The 23,950-nt window shown below is 47.4% G+C and overlaps 3 protein-coding genes and 1 pseudogene across 5 annotated transcripts in view; 2 read left to right on the forward strand and 2 right to left on the reverse strand.

Moving 5' to 3' along the window:
* LSM14A (LSM14A mRNA processing body assembly factor) overlaps positions 1 to 10,367 on the forward strand; it is a 32,012-nt gene extending 21,645 nt beyond the window's left edge. For all 3 annotated transcript variants that reach the window (XM_066583204.1, XM_066583205.1, XM_066583206.1), the window contains one exon: positions 1,840 to 10,367. In XM_066583204.1, coding sequence (XP_066439301.1) covers positions 1,840 to 1,863 — 24 coding nt within the window. In that variant the 3' untranslated portion in view covers positions 1,864 to 10,367. The remainder of the gene's footprint in view (positions 1 to 1,839) is intronic.
* On the reverse strand, positions 7,395 to 9,167 carry LOC136581688 (dynein regulatory complex subunit 4 pseudogene; annotated as a pseudogene).
* A 2,159-nt stretch (positions 10,368 to 12,526) lies between the features above and the next one.
* On the forward strand, positions 12,527 to 15,481 carry SS18L2 (SS18 like 2). The gene is made up of 3 exons (XM_066584133.1): positions 12,527 to 12,644; positions 12,802 to 12,878; positions 15,063 to 15,481. Exons 1-3 carry the CDS (start codon positions 12,576 to 12,578, stop codon positions 15,148 to 15,150), a joined length of 234 nt encoding a protein of 77 aa, XP_066440230.1. The 5' UTR covers positions 12,527 to 12,575; the 3' UTR covers positions 15,151 to 15,481.
* Positions 15,482 to 19,862: 4,381 nt separating this feature from the next.
* The window catches only part of GARRE1 (granule associated Rac and RHOG effector 1), a 67,644-nt gene continuing 63,556 nt past the window's right edge, over positions 19,863 to 23,950 (reverse strand). Inside the window, exon 14 of the mRNA XM_066583623.1 lies at positions 19,863 to 23,353. Within this exon, the coding sequence (XP_066439720.1) occupies positions 23,057 to 23,353 (297 nt within the window). The 3' untranslated portion in view covers positions 19,863 to 23,056. The remainder of the gene's footprint in view (positions 23,354 to 23,950) is intronic.

Below are 23,950 nucleotides of genomic sequence, written 5' to 3' on the forward strand. Positions count from 1 at the left end.
TCTGCCCAGCAAGGGCTGCCCTCTTATCACGCGGTGCACCGACCACCCTAAGTGGTCCGCTCCAGCATTGGCTTCCCACAACAGACCTTTCCGTTCAGCTAATTCCATATCTGCTCAAGAAGGCCAAATTAGATGGCCTCCCTTTACTCCTCCTCGCTCCTGACTGGCCTCCACTGATTTGGTCTGCTGACTTTGTATCCCTTCCAGCTGATGAACCATGGCCTCTGCCGCTCAGAGACCTTTTCTCCTGCAAGGCCCGATCCATAGCCTCCATTTACCCACGCTGCACTGGACTTGTGTGGTTGAGTCTGCAGTCCTAAGGGCCGGGGCTTCCTGAATCGGTCATTCATACTATGATTAGAGATCGGAAACACTCCTCTTCCCGCATCTACCACTGAGTCTTGGAATCCTTCTTTGGTTGTTGCGAACGACGACTTCCAAGTCACTCTTTTCTCCTTATCCTGCATTCTTTCCTTTCTCCAAGTAGGAGGGGACATTCGCTTGAGTCTCAGCTCTTTGAAGGGTCAGGTCTCTGCCCTTTCTGTCCTTTCCCAGCAACTCCTAGCTTCCAAGATCGCGGTACGTACCTTTCTCCAAGGGGTGGCACATGCTGTTCCTCCTTGCCAACACCTGTCCACTCCATAGGACTTGAACCTGGTTTTGGAAGCCTTGCAGTCCGCCCCTATCTGACCCATGTGTGACATCTCACTCCGATTTTGGTCAGGGAAGGTTGCTTTTCTGGTTGCAATCACTTTGATCCACCGTGTTTCGGAGCTGGCGGCCTTGTCCTCGGTCTCTTTTTCTAGTAGTGCACCAAGACAAAGCAATTAAACGTCTGGTTCCGTTCTTCCTCCCAAAATTCTTTTTTTCTTCCATCTCAACGAGGACCTTGTGTTTCTGCCGTTTTGCCCAAACGCCTCCCACCCTTAGGACCGTCTTCTCCACAAACTTGATGTGGTTTGGGTGTTGAAGATTCCTTCTGGCGTTCTGTCTCACTGTTTGTTTTTCCGGATGGTCCCAGGCGCGGCCTCAAGTCCACGATCGCTCACTGGATTAGGTCTACGATCGGGAAGGCATCCTGCTGCAAGGGCCGAACCCTAACCTTCCAGGCCACGGCTCCCTGCACATGAATGTTGGGCGCTGCTATAGCTGGTACAAAGAGCCAATGCTTTTTCACTGAGTGCCCGCCTCCTGGTGGTAGCAGCTATACCCCACGGTCTTTGCTGTGACCCCCAATAAGATTTTACGGTAGGTAACAAAAATCCTGTATATAAGACTGTCTCTTTAAAGGGGCTGTAGCACGATTGCAGGTTATCCTTCTTCCAACAGAATATGGGGATAACTTGCTGATTGGTGGACGTCTCGCCGTCGAAACCCCTGTCAATCTGTAGAATGGGACATCTTCGTCCGGCTCGGTCACTGCGTAGGTCGCTTCTTCCCCTGCAGTGCTGGCCGAGCATGTGTGGTCAGCGCACCATTCTTTTCAATGTGGCTGACAGAAATACCCTCATACACTCCGGGTTTTTCTGCAGTCCCATTGAAAGTGAATCACGAAGATTGCAACTAGCACGCCATTCAGGCTCCTCACTGCGGGGTGGAGGGAGCAGTAACTGCGCAGTGAGGGGGACATGGCCTCTAGTTCTTGAGATCGGCAGGGGTCTCGGCAGTGAAATTACCACTGATCAGCAAGTTCTTCCCTATCCTATGGTTATCCCGTGGTTGGGGGATAGCTTGCAGTTGTGGTACAACCATTATAAAAGTGTAACCCCTGTTTGGTGATCTAGATGATATCTCTATGTATTGATTTCACAACCTAATCTCTCATTTCTTCTCTTGCAGAAAGACAACAAGGTGGCGGCTTAGTCCGGAACGGAGGGGGTTTATTTTTTTTATTCTGTCACAGTCCGGAGAACTTGTCTTTTGTGAAGAATGACGTTGATCTTGCTGTATATTTTGTCACCAGCACTGGGGGGCTCTGATTCTTCAGTGCAGTGGGGTCCTGCCACCAGAAACACTTGTTTCTTCTACTTTTTTTTTTGTCTTTTTAACATGCGGAGCTCCCCGCAACACTAAAGGACTCGAACGCGTGGCAGAAAAACCAAGTCTTTCCATTTGTTTCCCGCATTAAACCTATTTTGAAGACGTCCTTTCAGTTTGGAGCGTCGGCCCTGCAGGAGGTCTGACTACTTTCTGCAAAGAAGTTTTTTTTTTTTGTTTTTTTTCCCCTGCTGCAAACATAATTGGGATGCCGTTCGTTCTGTGGGGTTTGATACCCTGAAGGGTTGTTTTTTTTATATTATTGTACAAAGGGGTTGACCCTTCCCCCTTCTCCAAACCTTACAGGGTCTCCAACTCTTGATAGCAGCACATTTAGTTGGATATAGTACAAGACGACAAATCTTAATACAGTTTCTTAGGCAAAGACACTTTTTATATAGTCGTGACATTGAGTTTATCCCACTGCCAAAGAAACCCCGAGCTTTTGTATAGCTGTAAAAACAAAACCCTTTGTATCCGGCGCATCTAGTGGCTTGTCACCATCTCATCGTGGGCCAACGTTGCTTTCCTTTCCTTCGGAGATGCTTCCATTAGGTGTAAAAGTTTTTTTCCTTTTATAGTCAGATGAAATGCATATTTTGAAATGTCGCATTGTTAAACTTTGTTACGGCCTCTGAACTTTAATACGAGGTGCACAGAAGTAGTTAATGTTGGATTTCAAGTTCACCCGTGACTCATGCGCAGCTGTGGGAGTTGTGCCAGTCGTCTGTATTAGTTTGGACCATTAGCAGCTAATGGCATTTAATGTTTATCGTTTTATTTTGGTTTTCAGTTATTTTGCCCCTCCATTCACATCCAGAGCTGCTTTCGAAAATTCTGCTGGGTTGTACTGGGAAATAAATTGCAGGTTAAGGCGACCCTCCAGTTTCAGGCTCAAATTCTGCCCTGGGACTGGAGGGGTTGGGGGTATATTACCTGCACTTGTCGTTTCTGCAGTCTATCTGATCCACCAATTCTGGTTCTGGATTTTGGCTTGCCTGCTCTTTTCTATCTAGCTAATGAACACTGCACTGTTGTCTGATTGGTTAGTGCTGATCACATGAGCAGCAGTGGCCAATCAGGAAGTATAGTGCATTGGTAGTCTAACACTTCCAATGCACTGAGCACTAGGTGATCTGAAGATTGCATCGGCCATCTTGGACGGCCAAAACTGACAAATTGGACGGCAGTGCCAGAAATACCACCTGCCCCTTTTGATCCCAGGACAGAATCTTGTCCTGAAATGGGAGCGGTCCTTTAAGTCCATCCTGATGTCTATGACCCAACGGCGTAGTTCTATTCACAAAGCAGTGCATTTCACTCAGATGGGTGTTAGAAGTCATTTTTTTGGTGCCGCTTTGGTTGTGAATGGAGATTATCAGAATAAGTCAAGCAGAGCATTTTTACAAATGACACATTTTAAGCAAACTTATGCTGTGAATCGCTGATGGGTAAATCTGGATGTTGGACAGATCAATAGATGGCGCCCTAAACCATTTTTTTGATTAACCTCATAAATGCTGCACGTGCTCAGCTTTGTAAATGTGAGGCTGACCAGGCATTTGATCTGTGACCCATGATGTACTACATCATGGATGCCTTAAAGGGGTGGTGCAGGATTCCAAAAACATTGGTTTTCTTTCAAAAATGGCACCACACTTATCCACAGGCTGTGTTGTATTGCAACTCAGCCCCATTCACTTCAATAGAGCGGAGCTGCCCTGGTGGACACAACGGACGGACGGGCGACAGGCTGCTTTTAGAATAAAATAGCAAAGTTTTTCCAACCACTCTAACTACAGGCACCAACTTCCATAGAATTACCCTGCACACCTGTGCTAAACGGACGTGGTAATTAGTCATCTTGTCGGGGAACAAAAGGATTAAAGGGAACCCGTCACATCCTGGAAGACTCGGACTAAGTTATGGTGTCTATAGGACAGGGCCGAGGAGTCTGGGGGGTATATTTTATATATAGCGGGTTCCTATGTTTTTCATTTGGGGTGTCGGGTCTCGGTTCTTCATAAGTGCGTGCGCTCTCCAGTAGTGACCAATGTGTGGACTAACTGAAGAAGTCAAGCTCATAGACTCAGCGCTGACTTCCTTGGGGGACGGGAATGGGGAGACCAATTAGAAAGTACATTCCCCAGACTCCTCAGCCCCTGTCCTGTGAGCATCGCAACTTAGTTTGTGCCTATAGGACATGCTAGGTTCCCTTTAACTTTATCCATCCGGCTTTCTCATCAGACCCTGTAAATGCCAATAAATGCTAGAAAACTAGCAAGCCGGGCCGCTGTGTGATGGCGGGCCGCTGTGTGATGGCGGGCCGCTGTGTGATGGCGGGCCGCTGTGTGATGGCGGGCCGCTGTGTGATGGCGGGCCGCTGTGTGATGGCGGGCCGGCGGCTTCCTCCACTGCTTGGCTGACAGGTTCACTTTAATTGTGGTAAATATTGAAGTGGCTCCTTTTTCAAAAATAATTGTGATCCTAGAAGTCAGGCGTAGACTGCGGCACTGGGGGATCCCCCATGTGGGGAATCCTCTGTACTAGACTGGAAGTTTTTGCACGCTAGCGAAGGCGGTTTTCTAGGGGAAATCTTGAGTCATTGAGATGGAGAGGTGATGAATGCCAGCATGTCGTTCTATGGTGCTCTGGCCCCCACTACTAGTCATTATTGGGGGTTACGTTATATACAGGGGTGTCCTGTCTGTGAATACTGCAAAAAGGGATCCAAAGATGTGGGTTTTTTTTTTTTAAAGACCTTTTTAAGTAGCATTGTTCACGATCCTAATTTATTTGCCTCTTCTGATGGCCAAGATGCGCATCAGCCTCAAGAGCATTTCTTCATTAGCCAGCACTTCCATGTACTGCTGAGTAAGTTCGTAATAGTCTTGTTACATCATGTATTTTACTCTAATCACATCCAAAGCTGCACAGACAATGCTGCAGATAGCCACGTGAAGCTATTGCACAGTAAGGCAGCAGCCAGGGGCCAGTTCATACCAGCGCTATGGGCTTAACTTCCCTGCTTCGTTATGGGAGCTGCGAAACTGCAGACACCGGCCAAACGTAACCAAACTGACTCCATTGTGTATAATGCTGTCTGGGGTCCGTCCAGCATTTTATAGGGCAAAGTAGCGCGGCATGCAGCGCAATTTCATTTTGTGTATTAGCTGAATTCAGCAACAGCGGTTCCATATGGAGCCCCCAATGCACTGAATGAGCTTTTAAAGGTCCTTTTTACGTGGGACGATTGTCAGTTGGGAATTGTCCCACTTTTAGCTATTGCAGGAAGTGCACAGCTCCGTACATTGTGTAGTGGCCCAGGTTTGTACTGCAGGCTGAGCTCCATAATAGCTCTCTTTAATAGGTCTCAGCCTGCAGTATCACCCCGAGCCACTGTGTAATGTACGGTGCTGTCTACTTCCTGAAACCTCTAGAAGTGGGACAACTCCTTTAAGCGCCTGATAGTTGTCCCCATGATATCGCTCCTGTGCGTTCACCCAGGAGTGATGATCGCTCACTGAATAGAGGTGAAGCGCGCTGGCTTCTCTTCCCACCTCCAGAGTAAACGGGCAGTCGTTCAGAGTTGACCAACCTCCTGTTTATACGGTCCGATTATCTTTTTGTTTTTATGAATGCATGCGACCATTGGCTGTGTTTGCACAACGACTACCGTTCAGCTTCCCACGTGATTACCTGAACTAGAATCGTTGAGACCCTTTTATACGCCCCAGCTCTGCTGCATTGCATTGTGGGATATGACGTGTGCCCCCATATGCATCAGACTAGTTGGATGCCGCTTGCAGTTTGGTAGTTGGGTAGCAGCAGTGAGATCCTGCCATCTAGGGCGACGGCTCCGTTTTTGAATGCAGCTCTGGATGTGAATAGAGTATTTGGTCGCGAGCCAACTCATTCAAAATGTAAAATGATTTTTCGAAGCGGAGCCATACTGAAGGCCACTCTATTGTCTGTCTAGCACTCTCCTAGGAGCTTCTAGATGTTCCTGAACCTCCCCCGTCTGTCGAATACTTGAGTCGATGCAGTTGTGTGTCCCAGCCACGGATTAGTTCATTGCACATTATGTTCGTATGACATGTGGACACCTTCAAGTGGTCTCGTTCTTGTGCTCCTCCCTGTACAGCAGCGTTCGTTCTATTGTGAGACGGCAGTGAAGTAGCGTCCAGCACCCCGCAAGTGTTATACCAAAGGGCACGTGTAGATAAGCTATCGGGTGGGAAAGGTACAGATACGGCACTTTAAAAAGAGACTGAAGGCAAACTTATTGCACTTGTTAGAGAACCGCTTTGCTCTTAAATCTCTTTGTACTTGTGTCGGCGGCCATGTTCAGCCACAGGACTACTTGTTGTAAGCTGCCATTGCATGCTTTAATAATCTAGGCCAACGATCTTGGCAGTCGTGAAACTACAACTCCCAGCATGCTGGTTGTTGTCATGCTGAGAGTTGTCAGAGAAGGCCGTTGCCGTCCTTCCTGGGCCGCAGGTTGTTGTATCTGCACTGAATATGTAGTATTGGTCTGCATCTAACACGTGACTACACATGGCTACCGACACATTACTGGACAAGGCAGGGTCCAACCAAGCTTGTTTACCCGCAGGGTATTGTTACGGGATATGTCCTTTTTTTAAAAAATTTTTTATAGAATGGATAGGTCTGTAAATTGGGTGCAAAACCAGCAACTTCTCCCATCAGAGGTAAGCAGAAAATGTATACAAACTGAAAATGCAACTGAGTCAATACTGATTGACCTCTGGAGGGCGCTGAAGTGTAGCTCTACTTCTTAAAGGGGTTGTCTGGGCATAGGAAGGCGTGGCAGCTTTCTGCCAGAAATAGTGCCACATCCTTCCAAAGACTGTCTGGTATTGCAGCTCGGCTCCATCAAGCTCAATAGACCTCAGCTGCAATACCAGACATGACCTGTTGACAGGGGTGGTGCTATTTTGGGAAGAAAGCAGCCATTTTTTCAATCACTGTAGAACCGCTTAAAGGGTTTTTGGGACATAAAAAAAAAGTTGAACTAGCTTAAAAGGAACTAAAACTGGATACTTTCCTGTCCCGGCTTCACCCCGGCCAGTGCTGTAGCCCTGGTGCTCACCGCACGGAATGCAGAAGAAGCGGCGGCCGGTCATGTACCGTACATTGTAAACGTAGACACTCGCAGGCTTCAAAAACTTCACAGGAGCGGCCAAAAAAAAGCAGGCATGGCCACTGAAGCCTGAGAGTGGCTGAGTAGTCATGTGAAGACCCAATGCTGCTTCTGCGTTGTGCAGCGAGCCCCAGGTTTACAGCGCTGGACCGAGAGCGGCCGAAGTAGGTCAGTATTCAATTTTTTCATTTCAAGCCGGGCCTTTTAAAAACCTTTTTTTTTTTTCCAGAGGTTGCAGACTATTAAAGGGACGGTGCAGATCAGTGCTGGATGCCACCAGTCCTGCCGGTCCTTGCCCAAAGCTCTGCCCAGGAACATCCTGGGGTTTACACCCCAGCTTTTTTACAGGGATGCCTACATCATGGCTTCATGCCCAGAGCGGGTCATTGTGGGCCTGGCACACTTTGGCCAGTTCATACTGCAGGTCTTTAATGCGTTATTCTTGGTGTCCAGCACACCCTCCAGCTTGCGGGTCACATTGCTCATTGAGTCGGGGTCCAGGTTAGAAGCTGCCAGAACCTCACTGAGTTGTGCTTCCTTCTCTAGAGCGTCTCCCGGAGCCTGCAGCTTCCTTGCCTGCAAAAAGTTCTTAAAGCCGTTCCTCTGCACAATTGCCGCTGTGAATTTATTGCTCAGCTCCTCTTGCTCTGGACCTTTTGGAACCTTTGCACTAACGCTTCATGCTCCCAGTTCAGATCACTTCTTTCTCCTCTGATTTCAGATGTGATTTTGTTCTCACCAGAGATGTCTTGTCCTTCTCATAATTGGCTAGTTATCGTTGGCATTCAGCTACTTCCTCACAAGTCTTCTGCGAGGGCTCAGTGAGGACTGTTTTGTAGCTGGAGGTCTGCCACCTCTTTCTATACTTTCCTTTTTCTGCATTACTTCCATCTGCTCCATAAGTAAGTTGATGAGCGCTACATTACTGAGTGGGATTGGAAAAAAGGGGGTTTGGTACCATGTTGGCCAGTAAAGTGTGACTGTTCCCAGTAACAGAAACCACGTATCTTGTAGATATACCTTTTTAATGGCTAAAAAATACATGATGTTACAGCGAGCTTTCAGGTCTATCAACCCTTCATCAGGCTGTATGAAACTGGTGTGGATGGGGCACATATATAATATACTAATGCAGAGCGGACGCCCCTCTTGATCTAAATACAAATGTTCACACTCCGAAATTTGAGACTTTTATGCACTGAAAACTTAAACGCCGGACAAACTGAGCTGAGAGAGAAATACTTAATCAGTCCACTGAGCTCAGACCGTTTTATGATATCTCTTCAAGCTGCACATTCCAATTTCTGTGTGTGAACATTTTGTATTTAGATCAAGAGAGCTGTCCTCTCTGCAAGTGTATATTTTATATATGTGCCCCATCCAAACCAGTTTCACAAAGCCTGATGAAGGGTCAAAAGAAGACTCGCAAGCTCGCTGTAACATCGTGTATTTTTGTTAGCCATTAAAAGTATCATATCTACATGAATACTTGGTTTCTCTTACTGAGAACAATCACACATTGAGTGTGATGTCATAGTAATAGTTGTTGATGTCACTGAAGGCCTTCTCATGGCTCTTCCCATCCTCCATTTCATGGGTTTCTGCCTTTTTTTTTTTTTTTATACAGAGGTTTAGCTCATCTCGCAGCAATTGCATCCTCATCTTGAGGTTTTTCACTGCCATCTCATGGGCCAGCTCCTGCTCCTCCTTGGCTTCCACTTGCAGACCCCGCATATCTCTGGGTAACGGGCTCTTCTGTGTCTGCTTCATAGTGACGCTGCCTTCTGCTTTCAGCTCTGAAGTGTTGTTGTGGGGCCTGTATAGCAGATGTGTAACTTTCTGCTTGTATACCTGGATTTCCTCCTGATGCCTTTCCTCTGCCTGCTCCATCTCTCGGTCCTTGCTGCGGAGTTCAGATGTCTTCCCTTCCAGCTGGCGGCAGGTGATCTACCAAAAACTGGAAGTAGTCTCTTCCCTCTTATTCTCGCTCCGGCTCCTCCCTCAGACACGTTATGTGCTCCCCGCCTGCTGTTTGCTCATTTCCACAGTTGTCAATTCATCGACCGCCCCAGGGCTCTTTTTGGCTTTGGACTTTATCTTTGGCAAAGTTTTCTTGTAGATGGCAGCACTGCGGTGTCTCCTCAGCCATGTGCATTACATCCCGACAGCAGGGTTGCCTACTCTCCACTGGCGTACCACTAGGGGTCACAATTGTGACTGGGCCCCTTAGTGAACAAGGGCCTGCAGGCCGCCGCCACACTTGTGTTTCACCGCAGTGGGCTGGCTCTGAACCTTGGAGAAGCAGTCGGCGGTCACCTGCCATATACCTTGTGCATGTGACTGCTCAGCCAATCACAGGCTGCAGCTGCCATGGAAAAATGGCTGCTCAAGATTGTCTGGCTTCAGTCATGTGTGCCATGAACGGCATCTGACCGCCTGCTGCTTCGTCTGGGTTCCAAGTGCTTTATTTTTCAGTTGTGTTTTTTTTTTTTGTTTTATGCCATTTTAAGACTTTGTGGTTTGTTTGGTTTTTATATGTCCCAGAAAACCCCTTTAAGATACTAGTTTATACATAAAATAGCTGCACATATAATTGGCTTTAAGGCTCATAAGTTATATCACCTCTAGTTACAGCCAGAGCTGCATTGACAATTCTGCAGATCAGTCACTGCATTTACCAGCACACTGCTCGTTAAGGACAAGCGCTGTACTGTCTGATGTAGCAACTAACTGCATCCCCCATCAATCACATTGGAGGATAAACCTGTAGGGGCAGTGAACCAGCAGGGGGACCAGTAAAAATCTGCATGCTTACCAGGAAATGGCATATTGTGTTGCATTGGGTGTGACTGGAGTAGGAAGACCAAATCTAACATGTATATTTACAAGGATGCTGAACATATCTTAGGTTGCTACATCCCGGTGCGTGGGGGATGGGTCTGCGGCGCCGCGGTGTAGTAGGATGGTGACCCTGGACTGTGGGGGGTGCTGCTGTGATGCTCTATACATTTGCATATTACTGATGTGTGTGGACAAAGGATCAGGGGGATATATTTTCTTTTTGTACTTGTACAAAGAACAACATTGTAATTCTTTTGGAGAACCCTGCAAACTCAAATGTTTTTATTCTTGAAGCAGAATAAAAGTTCAGTTAAACATCCAACTTTTTGTCTTCGGTTTGTGAGTGCGTCTCGTCCGCGGCTTATAATACTGCACACCCTCCCCCGCAGCTTATAATACTGCACACCCTCCCCCGCGGCTTATAATAAATACTGCACACCCTCCCCCGCGGCTTATAATAAATACTGCACACCCTCCCCCGCGGCTTATAATAAATACTGCACACTCCCCCACCACCCCTCCTCAAATGTGGTATTTGTACTACGTGCCCCAATGTATCGCCACGATCTCCATCCGCTGCCCACATTGCTGCACTGTGCCGCCCTCCAACCGTTGGGACAGATGTGCCGCTACAGTCCTGATGAATGAGCCGGCCGGCCGCACAAACTGCTGCTGCAGAGAATGGAGTCTATCGTTGGCCGGGATCCCTTCTAATCTCCTTGCACGATTTACAGATATCCACGCCGCACACAGCGGTTACATGGAAGCGCTCTCGCGTATCTTCCCTGTTGGAAGTGGGAGGGCAAGGGGCGGTACATTGGGAGCAGGCTGATGAATACAATGCTGGTGTCATGCAGCACTGCTGGAAGAGCAGACTAGTGTGTTGGGGCTCATTCACACGTGTTCTCTGTGGGCATCACACACAATACAGATGACAACCCAATGGTTTAGTTTTGGGGTTTTCAGAGGTGCGTTTTTTATGCTTGTGTGTAAGAGAGAAAAAAACACGAATTGTCTTCTATTTTGGGCCGTATTGTGGACCTCATTCGCCCGTGTAACTGCAGTTTGTGTATTCACTGCATTTTATGCACGCACGCACGCACGCGGGCAGGCGGCGGTGGGTTCTGGGGGTCTTGGGTTTTTTTTTGGACATGTGCACATATTTTCATTACACATCGCAATGCATCATGGGGGCGTTCGAAAACATAGAGCAGACGGCGTGCGAAAATCACAGGTCTGCAAAGCCTCATTGAGAGCAATGGCAGCGTTGTACCGCGATAAGCGAGGCGCTCGGGACGCCACAGTACAGAGTGGCTTATAGTAGATCCACAAAGATGTAACGGGCGATTCACGAAGATCGGGCGGAAAACAACGGGATCTCTTTATAGAAGAATTGATGAACGGAGAGGAGCCGCGTTATAATGGCCCTCTGATGACGATCTGGAGTCACCGCTGTATGCCGGCAGGCCTGGGAGTGACTCGGTGAGGGGCTGGTAGGTGGTATCTGGTACCTCGAACCATGCTGACTGCAGTACATCTCAGCTGTGTGGGGGGAGGAGCCATCGCCTGGCATGGGTGCGTCTTCTGTTATCACACTATGGCCGTCTGCACACGGCAGAGCCAGATTCTGCATGCAGGAGCTTGCTGAGGGGCGGTGTCGGCGCATACCGCGGATGGCGCTGGCAGCTTGCCATCAGACATGTGCAGTACAGAATCTGTGACCCCTCTGCGCTGTCGGCTGCGGGTTGGATGGCTTCCATCGACTTAAATGGAAGCTGTCTGCGCAAAAATGGAGCATGCTGCGATTTTTGTTCCTCCGCTCGTGGAAACGGCAGTTGGTCTCTGCGAGCGCGCAGGAAGTGATTCTCCAGCGCAGGCTGCGGATGGTACTGGCTGTGGATCATCGCTGTGGAGGCCGCCCCCCACCCCCCCTTCTCTCTTCCAAAATATGCAGCAAAAATCTGCCCATGTGCAGGCGGCCTATATTTTACGGACGGCGCGAACCACCAGAGCCGCGTATCCAGCAGCACGGTTTATTCGTGGAGCGGTTGTGTAACCCGCTGCTTGTCGTCCGTATTTACAGGCAGTGAGATTGCGCAGAACGCGGTGAAGATGCAGGGGGCGGGGGTTTATTTTTTAAAGTGTGTTGCGGCCGGAGACCGATGTTGGCGCTTTTTATATATATATATAAAAAATAAATACAATGCTTGTGCAGGTGAAAACCGCAGTGAATACAAATAATAAACTGCGCAGAATAAATCCATGTAACCCACAGCGCCTCCACAGGCCAATACTGTATACAGCAGCCAATAAGCATGGCAGCCTGGACCCTCTGCCCTGGGACTTGTAGTTCTCCAGCAGCCCGGCCGGTTCCCCCTTCAGTCTCTCATCAGCTGTGACTGCACCACTTCCGGCAGCCGCGCTCACAGGTTCCGTCACGTGACTTTGGCGCGCCCGCCCGTGATGATGACGTCAGCGGCGCGGTGTGACGTGCTCAGCGTGCGCCGGAAGTTCGGAGAGCTCGGGGAAGATGTCGCTCGTATTTGTTCCAGAAAGGCTCCGCGGACGAGTGCAGATCCCGGAGGACAACGTGCAGCGGGTGAGGACGGGTCGGCGGAGGGGGTCTCCTATTACTTCACCCGGTTTAACCCCTTATGCAGAGAAGTCAGTGGGGGAGATTCACTGTTACCCCCAGCTGCGCAGCTTTAACCCCTTCCTGCTGATAATATTAATTTTTCTTTCTTCTGTTTCCTCAGTTGCTGGAAGAAAATGATCAACTCATCCGTTGCATCGTGGAGTATCAGAACAAGGGGAGAGCGGCGGAGTGTTCACTGTGAGTCCTACGGCCGTCCCCATGTAACAGGGCTGATGCGGCCGCGGTCGGCCATGACAGTCTGATGTGAAGATGCTGCTGTAGAATCCTTTCCTGTGGTTTTGGATAAGCTGCCCGCACACCTTAGCGGGCAGAGTCAGGCATGGTGGGATGTGCATCACTTCTAGTGGAAAATAAGCAGCTGTCAGACATCTCTGTTGAAGTCAGTTGGCATATCGCTGGTTCCAGTGTAATGGCAGGAGGCGGCATTCAGTGCCAGTTTCCCCTTCCTGATATCAGCTCTTCTAGTGGAGAGGTGGGCAGCCGATAGGAAAGAGATTGTTTGAACGGCACAGTCCATTTAAAGTGACTGTGTCTGGACAAACAAAGATGGCCGCTCAAGCCTCACTGACTACCCAATGCACCGTGTATTAGGCCATTTCCACATGGGCATCAAAATTGCGCGATTTTCTCGCAATGTGACAATGCTACAAATCGCATGTATGTGAAGCCCGTGCTTTCCAATGGGTTCCTGCACATTAGCCATGTTTTGTAGGCTGCGAAATTGCGAGAATACAAAATTGCTGCATGCTCTATACAGCAACGATTTGCGATATTTTGTAGCCCGTTTTTTCCTATGGAGCCTTCCCTTCTGTTGCATCGCATAAAAATGCGATTTTTGTGAGATGCAATGCATTTTTGACAGTAAGAAATCCTACTGTAAAAGCCCTAAAATAAACCCTATGTGCATAAAAAAAAAGAATACATCACCTTTCAGGCGCTGTCAGGCTCCGGCGTGTCTCCTCTTCAGCCCCAGCACTTGGCTTTAGTTTTCTACCAGCCCTTTGTGGATTGGAGGTTGAGGTGATGTATCCTTTTTTTAAATTATTTTATTGTGTAGCTAGGGCTTCTTTTCAGGGTAGGGCTTATATTTTTTAAGCCCCTACCTGAAAAGCCCAGCCAAAGAGCACTACAAAGTTGTGCGACTTTGTAGCGAGACAGCATCACGATATCACACAGAACACAGATGCATCGCCCGTGTGGAAGTGGCCTTACTATGCATCATTTATCTTAGGGGCTCATTCACACGAGCGAAAGTTCTCTTTATGTGCGTAAAAACAAAAAATGCTGATGGGCAGAAAAACGACCGGTAACAGCGTATTTCAGCCCAATGTATACGTTGTGTATTCACGGACAAAACCACGCACACGCCCGTGTGAATGCACTCTTAAGACACTACAGCTGCTCTGATTGACCAGTGCTGCCCACATGCTGCAGGGCAAACACAAGGGCCGTTCAGATGAATGGCTGTCCTGTAATACAAGGGCAGTAGAACAGCATCTGCTTCTAGAGGGAGAGACCCGGCTCTGACACCCATGTGAACAGGGCTTGTGTTCTTGGGACAGATTGCCTTACCACATTACTGTGACTGACCTCTTTATACTACGTATTTTTCTTTCCTCTTGAGTGTAGAGGGGATCGCACCAAGCGGTATAACTACCTGTCAGAGTGATATTCTCTGTAAGGGTACGTTCACATGAAGGGGGAATTCTGCAGCATTTCCACATCCAAAACGAAGTCAAAATCTGCATCATTGGGGTGACTCAAGTTCAGCTGCGTCTCAGATCCAGCGCTCCCCTCACCTCCCAATTGTTGGTGCTATCAGTGCACCCACAGTAGTCTCTAGTGAGTGTTGAAGGGCCACCACCCAACCAGCAGCGCTGCGCTCACTAGAGACTGTTGGATGGAAGGCTGCGCTGGTAGCATTAAGATGTGGGAGGTGAGGGGAGCGCTGGACACCGGCCCATCAGTTATTGATGATCAATCCTAAGAATAGCAATAGTATTTCTTCCTGGAAATCCTCTTTAGGGTTTGTTCACACGTTGCACTATATTTAGCGCTGCACCGATTAACACGTGTTTTTGTGCGGATCCGCAGCAGATTTTTCTTTCAATTACAAGGGTGCCGATTTTCTGCTGCAATTTCCTGACATGTGAACCCACCCTAAATAATGCTCAGTTCTGGTTAGGATGTGCATTCTGCACCACAGGCTGCTCCTACTGCATACATGGAAACCATCCACCCTGAGACATGCTGATTGCTCCAACCAGGAGGGTAGTCATAATGAGATATTTTACTGTACTCATCCCTATTTAGCATTTGTAATTATTTCATAAAGTACTTAGCAGGTTTCTTGTTTTTCAGGTACCAACAGGTTCTGCACAGAAATCTCATCTATTTGGCAACTCTGGCAGACGCCTCCCCTGCACAACCAGAAAAGCCGACGACGTGACTCCACATGGAGCTGCTATTGATCACACACCTCTTATTTATATTACTATCCCATCCTAGGATTTGTCAATGGTTACAATTTGAAGTGGCTGCTGTTCCAGCTTTCTCCACCAGATGGTGCTAGATACCAATGTAGCATGTGGTTTTCTCATCTCATGATGTGAGACTTGTAGTGCGCTGCAGGATATTCGCTCCCAGTCTGTATTATCTCTGCGGCACCGAGGACACGGAAAAGCTGCGTCTGTAACTTCTTAGTATTTGTAGTAATTAGAGACGTTATACTTTTCATGTTTGATTCCAAATGTTCTTTTAAATAAATTTGTTTAAAGTTTCCTCTTTTCCAGGATCTCTCAGGCAGCGTCCGTTCCTGCGCTCCTTCCTCCGGGCAGGGCAGTAGACTGAACAATTATTATCCAAACATGTGAAGGTGCAGAAATGTTCCGCCTAAACACGCGCCAATGACGAATAATCGTTCGCTGTCACTCGTTTCACGCATTATTCATCGTTGGCTCGTTTACTTAGCGTTTGGTTTACACAGCGCTCGTTCAGTCCCGCCCACTTATATAGCGAATGTGAACGACTGACCGAGGCAACGATGTATAAAGAGGCTGCCTGGGAGAACGGTCACATCAGTCGCTCATTCAAGCAATTAAAGGGGTTGTCCCGCGAAACAAAGTGGGGGTATACACTTCTGTATGGCCATAATAATGCACTTTGTAATGTACATTGTGCATTAATTATGAGCCATACAGAAGTTATTCACTTACCTGTTCCGTTGCTAGCGTCCCCGTCTCAATGGTGCCGTCTAATTTTCAGCATCTAACTGCCAAATTAGACGCGCTTGCGCAGTCCGGGTCTTCTTCTTTTCTCAATGGGGCTCCGTGTAGCTCCGCCCCGTGCCGATTCCAGCCAATCAGGAGGCTGGAATCGGCAATGGACCGCACAGAAGCCCTGCGGTCCACCGAGGGAGAAGATCCCGGCGGCCATCTTCAGCAGGTAAGTAAGAAGTCACCGGAGCGCGGGGATTCAGGTAAGCGCTGTCCGGTGTTCTTGCTTAACCCCTGCATCGGGGTTTTCTCGCGCCGAACGGGGGGGGCAGGCACAGGTGGTTGGGGGTTGACGAGTTCTACACATTTATTTTCAGCCTAAGCCTGGAGGATATACGCTGCCCCTCTCATGCATTGGTTGACAATGCATCAGTGCACATGGGCGTATTTCCATGGCGTAAAAGCGTGCGGCGGGCCAAGATAGTGCATTTTGGCTGGGTGCTTTTTATGGCGGCAACATAGCCAATGGGAGCCGGTGCCAGAGAAGAGAGGTGGGAGGGAGTTTTGCAGCATGACTGCTAAGCTCCCACCCTCTTCCCTATTCCTCGGCTTGTTGTTTACATTGGGAGGGGGCAGGATGTGGGTGGAGCTAAGGTCTACCCCATCCTCTCCTGTTGCACACTAGCTCCTGCCTCCAACCCTTCCAGAGAGCTGGGAAGGGGAACAACAGTTTAGCAGAGCTAAACTAGCTTTCTCCACCCAACAGCATATGTGCCAGGCTCGGGCCGTCTGAACGTTAGCTAAGGGCCGCTTCACACGACCATTTTTGCGTGCACCAAAGACAGAATAGAACCCATTGCTTTCACTGGATTTGTCCTGCTGAGCGGATTTTGCGTGTGCGGAAAAAATGCAGCATGCTCCCATAGAAGTCCGAGAGATGCGTGAAATACTGCGCAAAACCGATCTCATTCATCAAATAGTCTCTTAATCCACAGAAAAGGGAGGTGTTGCACGCGTGTGAATTGGGTGTTTGTAAAAAGTCCAGTACGAAGCCCCGATGCACGCAAACCTACCTTGTCCAACCTCGTTCATGGCGCTAAGGCGAGCAGTTTTTGTGCATACGCTCATGTGAAGAAGCGCTAAGAGCTGAAGAACACTGGCGTGTTCTGCATCAGTATTTTGTGAGCCAAAAGCAGGAGTGGAATGTACAGAAAGAAAGAAAGGATGGAAGGATTTGCATTCCTCCATATGTTGGCGCCGCTCCTGGGTTTGGCCCACAAAATACCGCAGAAAAAAGCCACCCGTGTGAAGCAGCCGAGGCCGGATTTATTTACACAATCCATTTCCTCCCGTGCGATAAGGGCAGAACTTGTACAAAAAATATTCCACAAAAGTAGTCTACTTTATACATAGGGGCAATTTTTCTCAATGACCAAGAGTCTGAAATATAAAAAATAAATCACAGCCTCCATCTTTGGGCGATATCGCCGTTTCATTCCTAAGATTAGGTTAAAAAAAAAACACAAAAAACGAAAATGAGATCTGTATGCGATGAATTTAAAATTTTCACTATGGAAAGCACCCTGCACAGATTGGACTGCAATAGCCACTCGCCCGAGCAGGCTCGTCCTTTACTATGCATAGGGGGAAAGCCACGGTTTGTTCTGCCACAGATTTGCGCCGAGATCCAGGGCAGAGGTTTTCTGCCACGCCTGAACACTGTCCGAATGTGCATGGGGATCTCCTCCCTACTCTGGCTTTGGCTTATACCAGTCAAGGTCTGCTATTGACTTGCAGGAATTCAACCTTTCAGAAGTTGGCGCTGTAGAGGTAGTGCCCATTTGCATAAGTTTCCGAGAGGAGCATGGATAGCCTCCTAAGTCTCCTCGCCTCTGAGGTGCTCTCCCTAAGGGGAAACTTTACCCTTCCCGACCCTCAAAATGAAATAGCAAAATGGGATTTAAACAGAAGCCCTAGTTTTCAGTGTATCCAGCAGATCCCTTATTGTAGCAAAGAAAACGGTCGGCGCTATTTTTTTTCAGTTAAAGCAAAAAATTAAAAGCGAACAGCATCAGGTGAACGCAGAGGGCCGGGTCTGATCTCGCAGTGGGATGCAACTTGCGGCTCACCTCCTCCGGCATCTTCTCTCTGCTCTGCGAGGCTCACACAGAAATAGGACATGCCGCGATTTGTTCACTGCGTGAGTTTTCACGCGGTCAAATCACGGCTGTCTGCATAGGATTGTATAAACCAATGCAATCCTATGGCAGCGGGCACAGGCAGAAATCTCGCCCGTGTGCATTCACCCTAAGCGAGGCGCTGAAAATCCTACTAAAATCAGTCGAAAGTAAAAGCCCCCCCTCTCTCTACTTCTCTGATGAAACAGCAGAACAGAAAACCAAACCGCTCATATGAACCCCCAGCCGTACCGCTCTACCAGTTTTGGTTCTATATAACAATGAAAGCGGGGTTTTTTTTTTTTTAAGATTAACCCTTTTTTCCCCAAATCAAGCCGGTTTCCTCTGTTAACAGTCAGGATACAGAAGTCTTTGGGTGTTAGAAACAAAGTAACACGTTTTCTTTTGCTGTGCCAACTCTGTGCCCCCCAAGAAGCAGCCGTGAGATAAGGTCACACTATTAAATGTATCTTTAATAAAGCAAATAGTCATTTTACTTACAGAAGCTTCAGAAGTAAAATACAAACTGTACAGTTCCAGTTCAGGAGTGTTTGCTGGAAAAAAAAAAAAAAGCGATAGTGGGGGAGAGGGGGTCACACTCGCACAGCGCCAAACCCTCTATCCCTCGGCTGAGACTCAACTTGCTCATAGAGGGAATGAATTCACCCCCCTTTTAATTTTTTTTTGCTAGGAGGGTTCGGTGACCAGAAAAAACTTGGAAGCCAAAAAACGTAGCACCTACATGATCAAAGCTTCAACATATAGAAAAATGGTCTCAAATCTCCGGTTTGTTTTTTTTCCCCGTGGATCACCACATTTAATTTAGAAGACTTCAAAATACAAGTAAAAAAAATATATATATGTAGCCTGTGGAACATCGTTGGCACTTCGAAGACGTCTGTTCAGTACAAATATATACGTCTAGCCTTTAAGAAGACCATATTTATTCTGATAAAATATGGGAAAGTGCAAAGGACTTAAAAGGTGGGTAAAGGGGGGGTTCAGGAGGGGGACTGAAAAGTGACCCTTTCATACAAGCCGGTCCTGAAAACAAAGTGGTACAAAATATCCTTAGAAACAGACAGGAAAACAAAAAAAAGCACGGCACTATAGAAGGTATATTATATACAGCACACAAGTCTCTGTAAACATAGACAGGATGAAGACTTGATTGGAAAGAGGCAAAAAAAAAAAAAAATACACCCCAAAATAAAACTATAAATATGGGTGATATCAGGGCGATTCCACTCGACAACACAAAAGTAACATTCCGGGCCTGCTTATGGAACATGTTGGGCAACAGGCGAGGGGAGAGTCTGGGGGGTTAGTCACCCCTGGTTTATTTTTGTATATATAGTTTAGTGTTTTATATATATTTTTGGTATATTTCGATAAACTTTGTAAAAAAAAAACAAAAAAAAAAACAACCTGCTAAGAAATGTGCTTGAAGAAACACACGGCCTCCTCCCATCTCCGCGCGAGCCTCTCACAGTAACGAGTTAACGCAGATTAGTGATAGAACGATTTAAGAAAAAATACAAAAATAAGATTAATACTGTCAGTAACGTCTGGAGACTTTTATACACTTTTGTTTTTTGTTTTTTTTTTAATATATATATGCTTTTTCCATACTAGAAAATACGGGGATTTAACAGTAAGGGCCTCTGCAAAAAGATGAAATGACGATTTAAATACATATAAACTATATATAGAATATTTATATATAAAGAGGATTTCTGGTAACATCGATCGGGATCGGGGGGGGGGGGGGGGGGGGAGAATCTGTACAGAAGGGGTTCGGATTTCGTGGTAAGCACCATTGTATAAGCGTCTCTGCAGCCACTTTGGTTAGAAGACTCTCCGCTCCCGTAAGTTTTCCGGTCGGTGTCATGGCACTGCTAAGTGACATTAGGCTTCACTTTTTTATTAAAAAATAGACTTTTCTGTCATCTACTTGCTAGTTAATTTAGAGGTTTCGGAGCCAGCTCACATAGATAGTCATAGTTTTACTCTATAGTTTATTTTTTTTTAGTATTTTTTCTTTTTTTTTTTTTTATAGAAGTCTTTACTATCCCAGAATCGCTTCCCCTCATCAGGAGTGTTATGTGCATAATGCCTTTGGCCATACGAATAAAGTACAAAAAAAAAAAAAAAGTTTGCCAGAAAGGTTGTTTTTATGACACGACCTGCAGCCACCCGGGGTTCAGGTCCTCGCATTTGGGGTGAAGGGCAGGGGGTTATACTCCACCTGTCTTCCTACCAACACAGGAAGGTGGTGGGGTCTATAAAGTGGCGGAACCATTTCTGCCAGGGCTGTCATAGGGGCACTGAGGAGCTGCCACAGAATGGCATCATTGTAGTACTGGGGTTGTTGTTTTTTTTTATAGGGTAGGTGCCCCTCAACCCTGGACCTTATGGATTCCGCATGTGTTAAGGGCACAGGAAGGGGGCAGCTGGATCCTGCTACATGGCTACAAACTCATTGTGGGAAAAAGTTAGCTAAAGCGACCGTTGTCTCAAAGTTTGGTGTATTTTATGGGGACACTATGAGCATTTCCACAAAAAAACAGCACTGGGGGGGTGGGGGATTTACAATTGTGACCCCTCTCTCTCAGTTTGGACAACTGCTAATCACATAGGGTATCCCAGGAGAACGTGGCATCTTTTTAATTAAACCCCTGTAGTCCTCCTCCAGAGTCCATACTGGTCCAGGGGGCTGCACTTCCAGCTTTTATGTTGAGGAGGATACAACCCCCTCTATAACAACTATAGGGGATGTACTAGCACTTCCCAGTTCACCATACAACCTGTACCATGCAGCATTAAAGGGGTGGTCCAGTTGTTAACTAGTATTGGCTCTTCCTCGGGATAGGTCATTAGTAGTAAATCAGCAGATGTCTGCTGCCTGGGCCCCCTGCCGATCAGCTGTTCATCAGGCCAATGCATTCTAACTGAAGGGGCCAGCTTTGGTATTACAGGCAAAGTTCACATTGAAGTGAATGGAAACTATGCTTGCAATACCAAGTCTGGCCACTGCAGTAGGAACAGAGCTGCTTGCTGTTAGAAATCAGCTTAGCAGCCCTGTGACCAGCTAGGATCCTGGCGAGCAGGCCATAGCTGATCTACTATGGTTGACCTATCCTATGGCTAGGCCAAACGTAGTTCATAGCTGGACAACCCCTTTAATAAGCAGTTCCATACAAGACTAGCTCTTTAATGGGAACACAAGGTTTGCGGGTGAGAAGCAGTAGGAGACTAGCGGGGGGGATGGGGGTTAGCAAGTAGTCCTGGCTAGGATCCATATTTTTAGGCTATGAACACACATCGCAGTCCGAACACTTTTCCATTGTGGTTTTCAAGCAACCCTCCCGTCTCGGGACACGGAACGAGCTTCTTAAAATAAAGAGAGCAGAAATGGCCCGTTAACCTTAACTAAACGGACTTCTGTTTAAAGCGACCCCCTTATCTCGGGCACAAGATCTGTCCTGGCACTGAAGGCGCTGGCCGTGTTCTTGCACTTCTGCAGTCTTCCAAGATGACCATAGCATGGAGTATCCGATGCACAATGTACATGTGGGGCATCGGCCGTCTAAGATGCTACACGCTGCGCCGATTGGGCAGCGATGCTTGTGTGAGTAGCATTGGCAAAGCCAAAAGCAGGATGTAGTGGAGTCAGAGGAGCGCAAAGAAAGGCCCTGAGAACCAGCAGATATATAGTAGAAGTGCAAGAATGGAAGATGGCAAGTAACAGAAGGCCAACTAACACATTTCCTCTGGAGGAAGTCCACTACCCCAGAGGAGACGAAGTTCAAAAAATAGCCGCTGCAGATGACCCGCTCGCCATTTATGTGAAAAAAAAAAAGCTGCTGAATAGTTGGCGCTGTGGCGTATCAAGTCTGCCGCGACAGACCAGCATTGTGTCAGGTATGAAGGACAACATTTCTCAGCCTAGTCTAGCGATTCGAGACGACTGGCTGCGTTCAGTGGTGGAAAACACGACTTTGTGAATGGAGAGATCTGTTAAAAAGCAAGGGGAACTTACTAAACATTGTTAGTGCAGTTTGCATCGCTACAGCGCCACCTATTGGAAACTTTAACAACATTTTTTCCCCCATAAATGGCGATCGCATCGTTTGAGGTGGGCATTGTTTGAATTTTGCCTCGTTTGGAGCAGCAGAGCGCCCTCCAGCGGCCCGAGTTGGGAAAGTTTATTTCCGCTAACCCTGTATTACTCCTCCCTTCTCGGCTTAGGGCGCATTCACACTTGGTGGATTTTTTTGCACCATTTGATGCAGATTTCACCCCTTTAATCCACTGTAAATCGGACGGGTGAACACTGCGGTGGTTGCACACCAAAATCTGCAACAAATCCGCTACTTGCCAGAATTTATTTACAAACACAAAAGGAAAAAAAAGTCCATTTAATTAGATTTTAGAAAAAAAAAAAAGTTGGACTGGTTCCATTTGTGCAGTGCGCGATTCATCTGGGTGCAGGCTCTTTATTCGTCAAGGTCGGTGCAGTTTGAACCATTAACACGGATCGTGAAAACCGCGACGGAAACCGGATTGTATTTAAATACGAAAACCACAATGGAAATGCAAAGAAAACTGCATGAAAAAAGCGATAAAGTAAACTTTTTGGAAACCCAGTCATGGTTTCCATATACATTTTAGTGTGGTTTTGTCACCTTGTGTGAAAACTTAAAGGGGGGGGTTTAAACTTAAAAAGGGGAACTCCTTAAAACGGCTGAATGACTGCATTGAGTTGACGCCGCTCGTCTCCCCCCTCTGAATGTTAGGGCCAGGATCACCAGGCAGCCTATAGAAACCACAATACAGGATCAGAACCAACCTACACTGCGTGTAACCCAAACTTTCCACAACAGGTAAGAGAGAGACTGAAACCCCCCCATACAAACACCCAATGCAGGAACACAGCTGACATGGAGGTCTAGCAGCTTGGTCAGAACTGGTGCAGGTAGGAAGGCCGGCGCTCGTGCTTCATCGGGAAAGATTTAAAGCCCTTGTTTGCCTGTTGAGATTGCTGCTGTGCGTAAGCGAACGTTGAGGAGATCCCCGTCGGCGGAGCGCAGTCGTTGGCCGTGGACCAGACCGGCGACTGCAGCATTTGCATGGTATCGTTCCACTGGCTCACGGGATTTGTCATGTGGTATAAAGAACTCTGATTGGGCAGTGTGTTGGTGAGGGGAGAGGAGTGCTGCCAGGGGGCCTTGGGAGGCCACGTTTTGGTTTTGTTCTCCTGTAAACAGAAAAAAAATAAATAGATTTAGTAAATGCCAAAATTACGGGAAATCCACTGTTATATAAAAATATAACTTCATACATAAAGAGAAATGTCAACCTTTAACCCCTTCACAACACGCACCATACAGATTTGGCCACGTCCGCTTCATACACGGAAGAGGTTTGCCTTTATTGACAGCTGACACCCAGCAGCAATGGTGGGGATCGGCGATCAGGCCAATCCCAGCTGTTAAACCCCTTAGATGCTGCTGTCAGTGACATTTAAATGGCCCTGAAAAAGAGAAGCAGCTCCCTCTGTCACCCAAGTGGCTCACCTGCAATGAAATTGCAAGCCGCCGTTCGGTTACCGTAAAAACCCGGGGCTTTGTTAGGGCCTCTTGGTCTGCAATGGATGTCTGTGAAAGTAGAATATACTGCAGTACCGAAGTATTAAAGTATATTGGACATGCAAAAATATAATCACCAGATCAAGTCCAGTATGGGGACACCAGACCCAATTCTGACAGTGGCATTTAAATGAGCGGATTACAGTTTGGGGGTGCCAAACAGCCCCCAGCGATGGGATCGTGGGATGCTGTTCGGTTGCTATGCA

Source organism: Eleutherodactylus coqui, chromosome 11 (assembly GCF_035609145.1).
Source record: "Eleutherodactylus coqui strain aEleCoq1 chromosome 11, aEleCoq1.hap1, whole genome shotgun sequence".
NCBI lineage: Eukaryota > Metazoa > Chordata > Amphibia > Anura > Eleutherodactylidae > Eleutherodactylus > Eleutherodactylus coqui.

Excerpts from the sequence above, each read along its gene's own strand:
- SS18L2 (XM_066584133.1), top strand. The coding sequence starts at position 12,576 with ATGTCGCTCGTATTTGTTCCAGAAAGGCTCCGCGGACGAGTGCAGATC. Across the intron at positions 12,645-12,801 it reads CGGAGGACAACGTGCAGCGG|TTGCTGGAAGAAAATGATCA; the intron begins GTGAGGACGGGT and ends CTGTTTCCTCAG. Across the intron at positions 12,879-15,062 it reads AGAGCGGCGGAGTGTTCACT|GTACCAACAGGTTCTGCACA; the intron begins GTGAGTCCTACG and ends CTTGTTTTTCAG.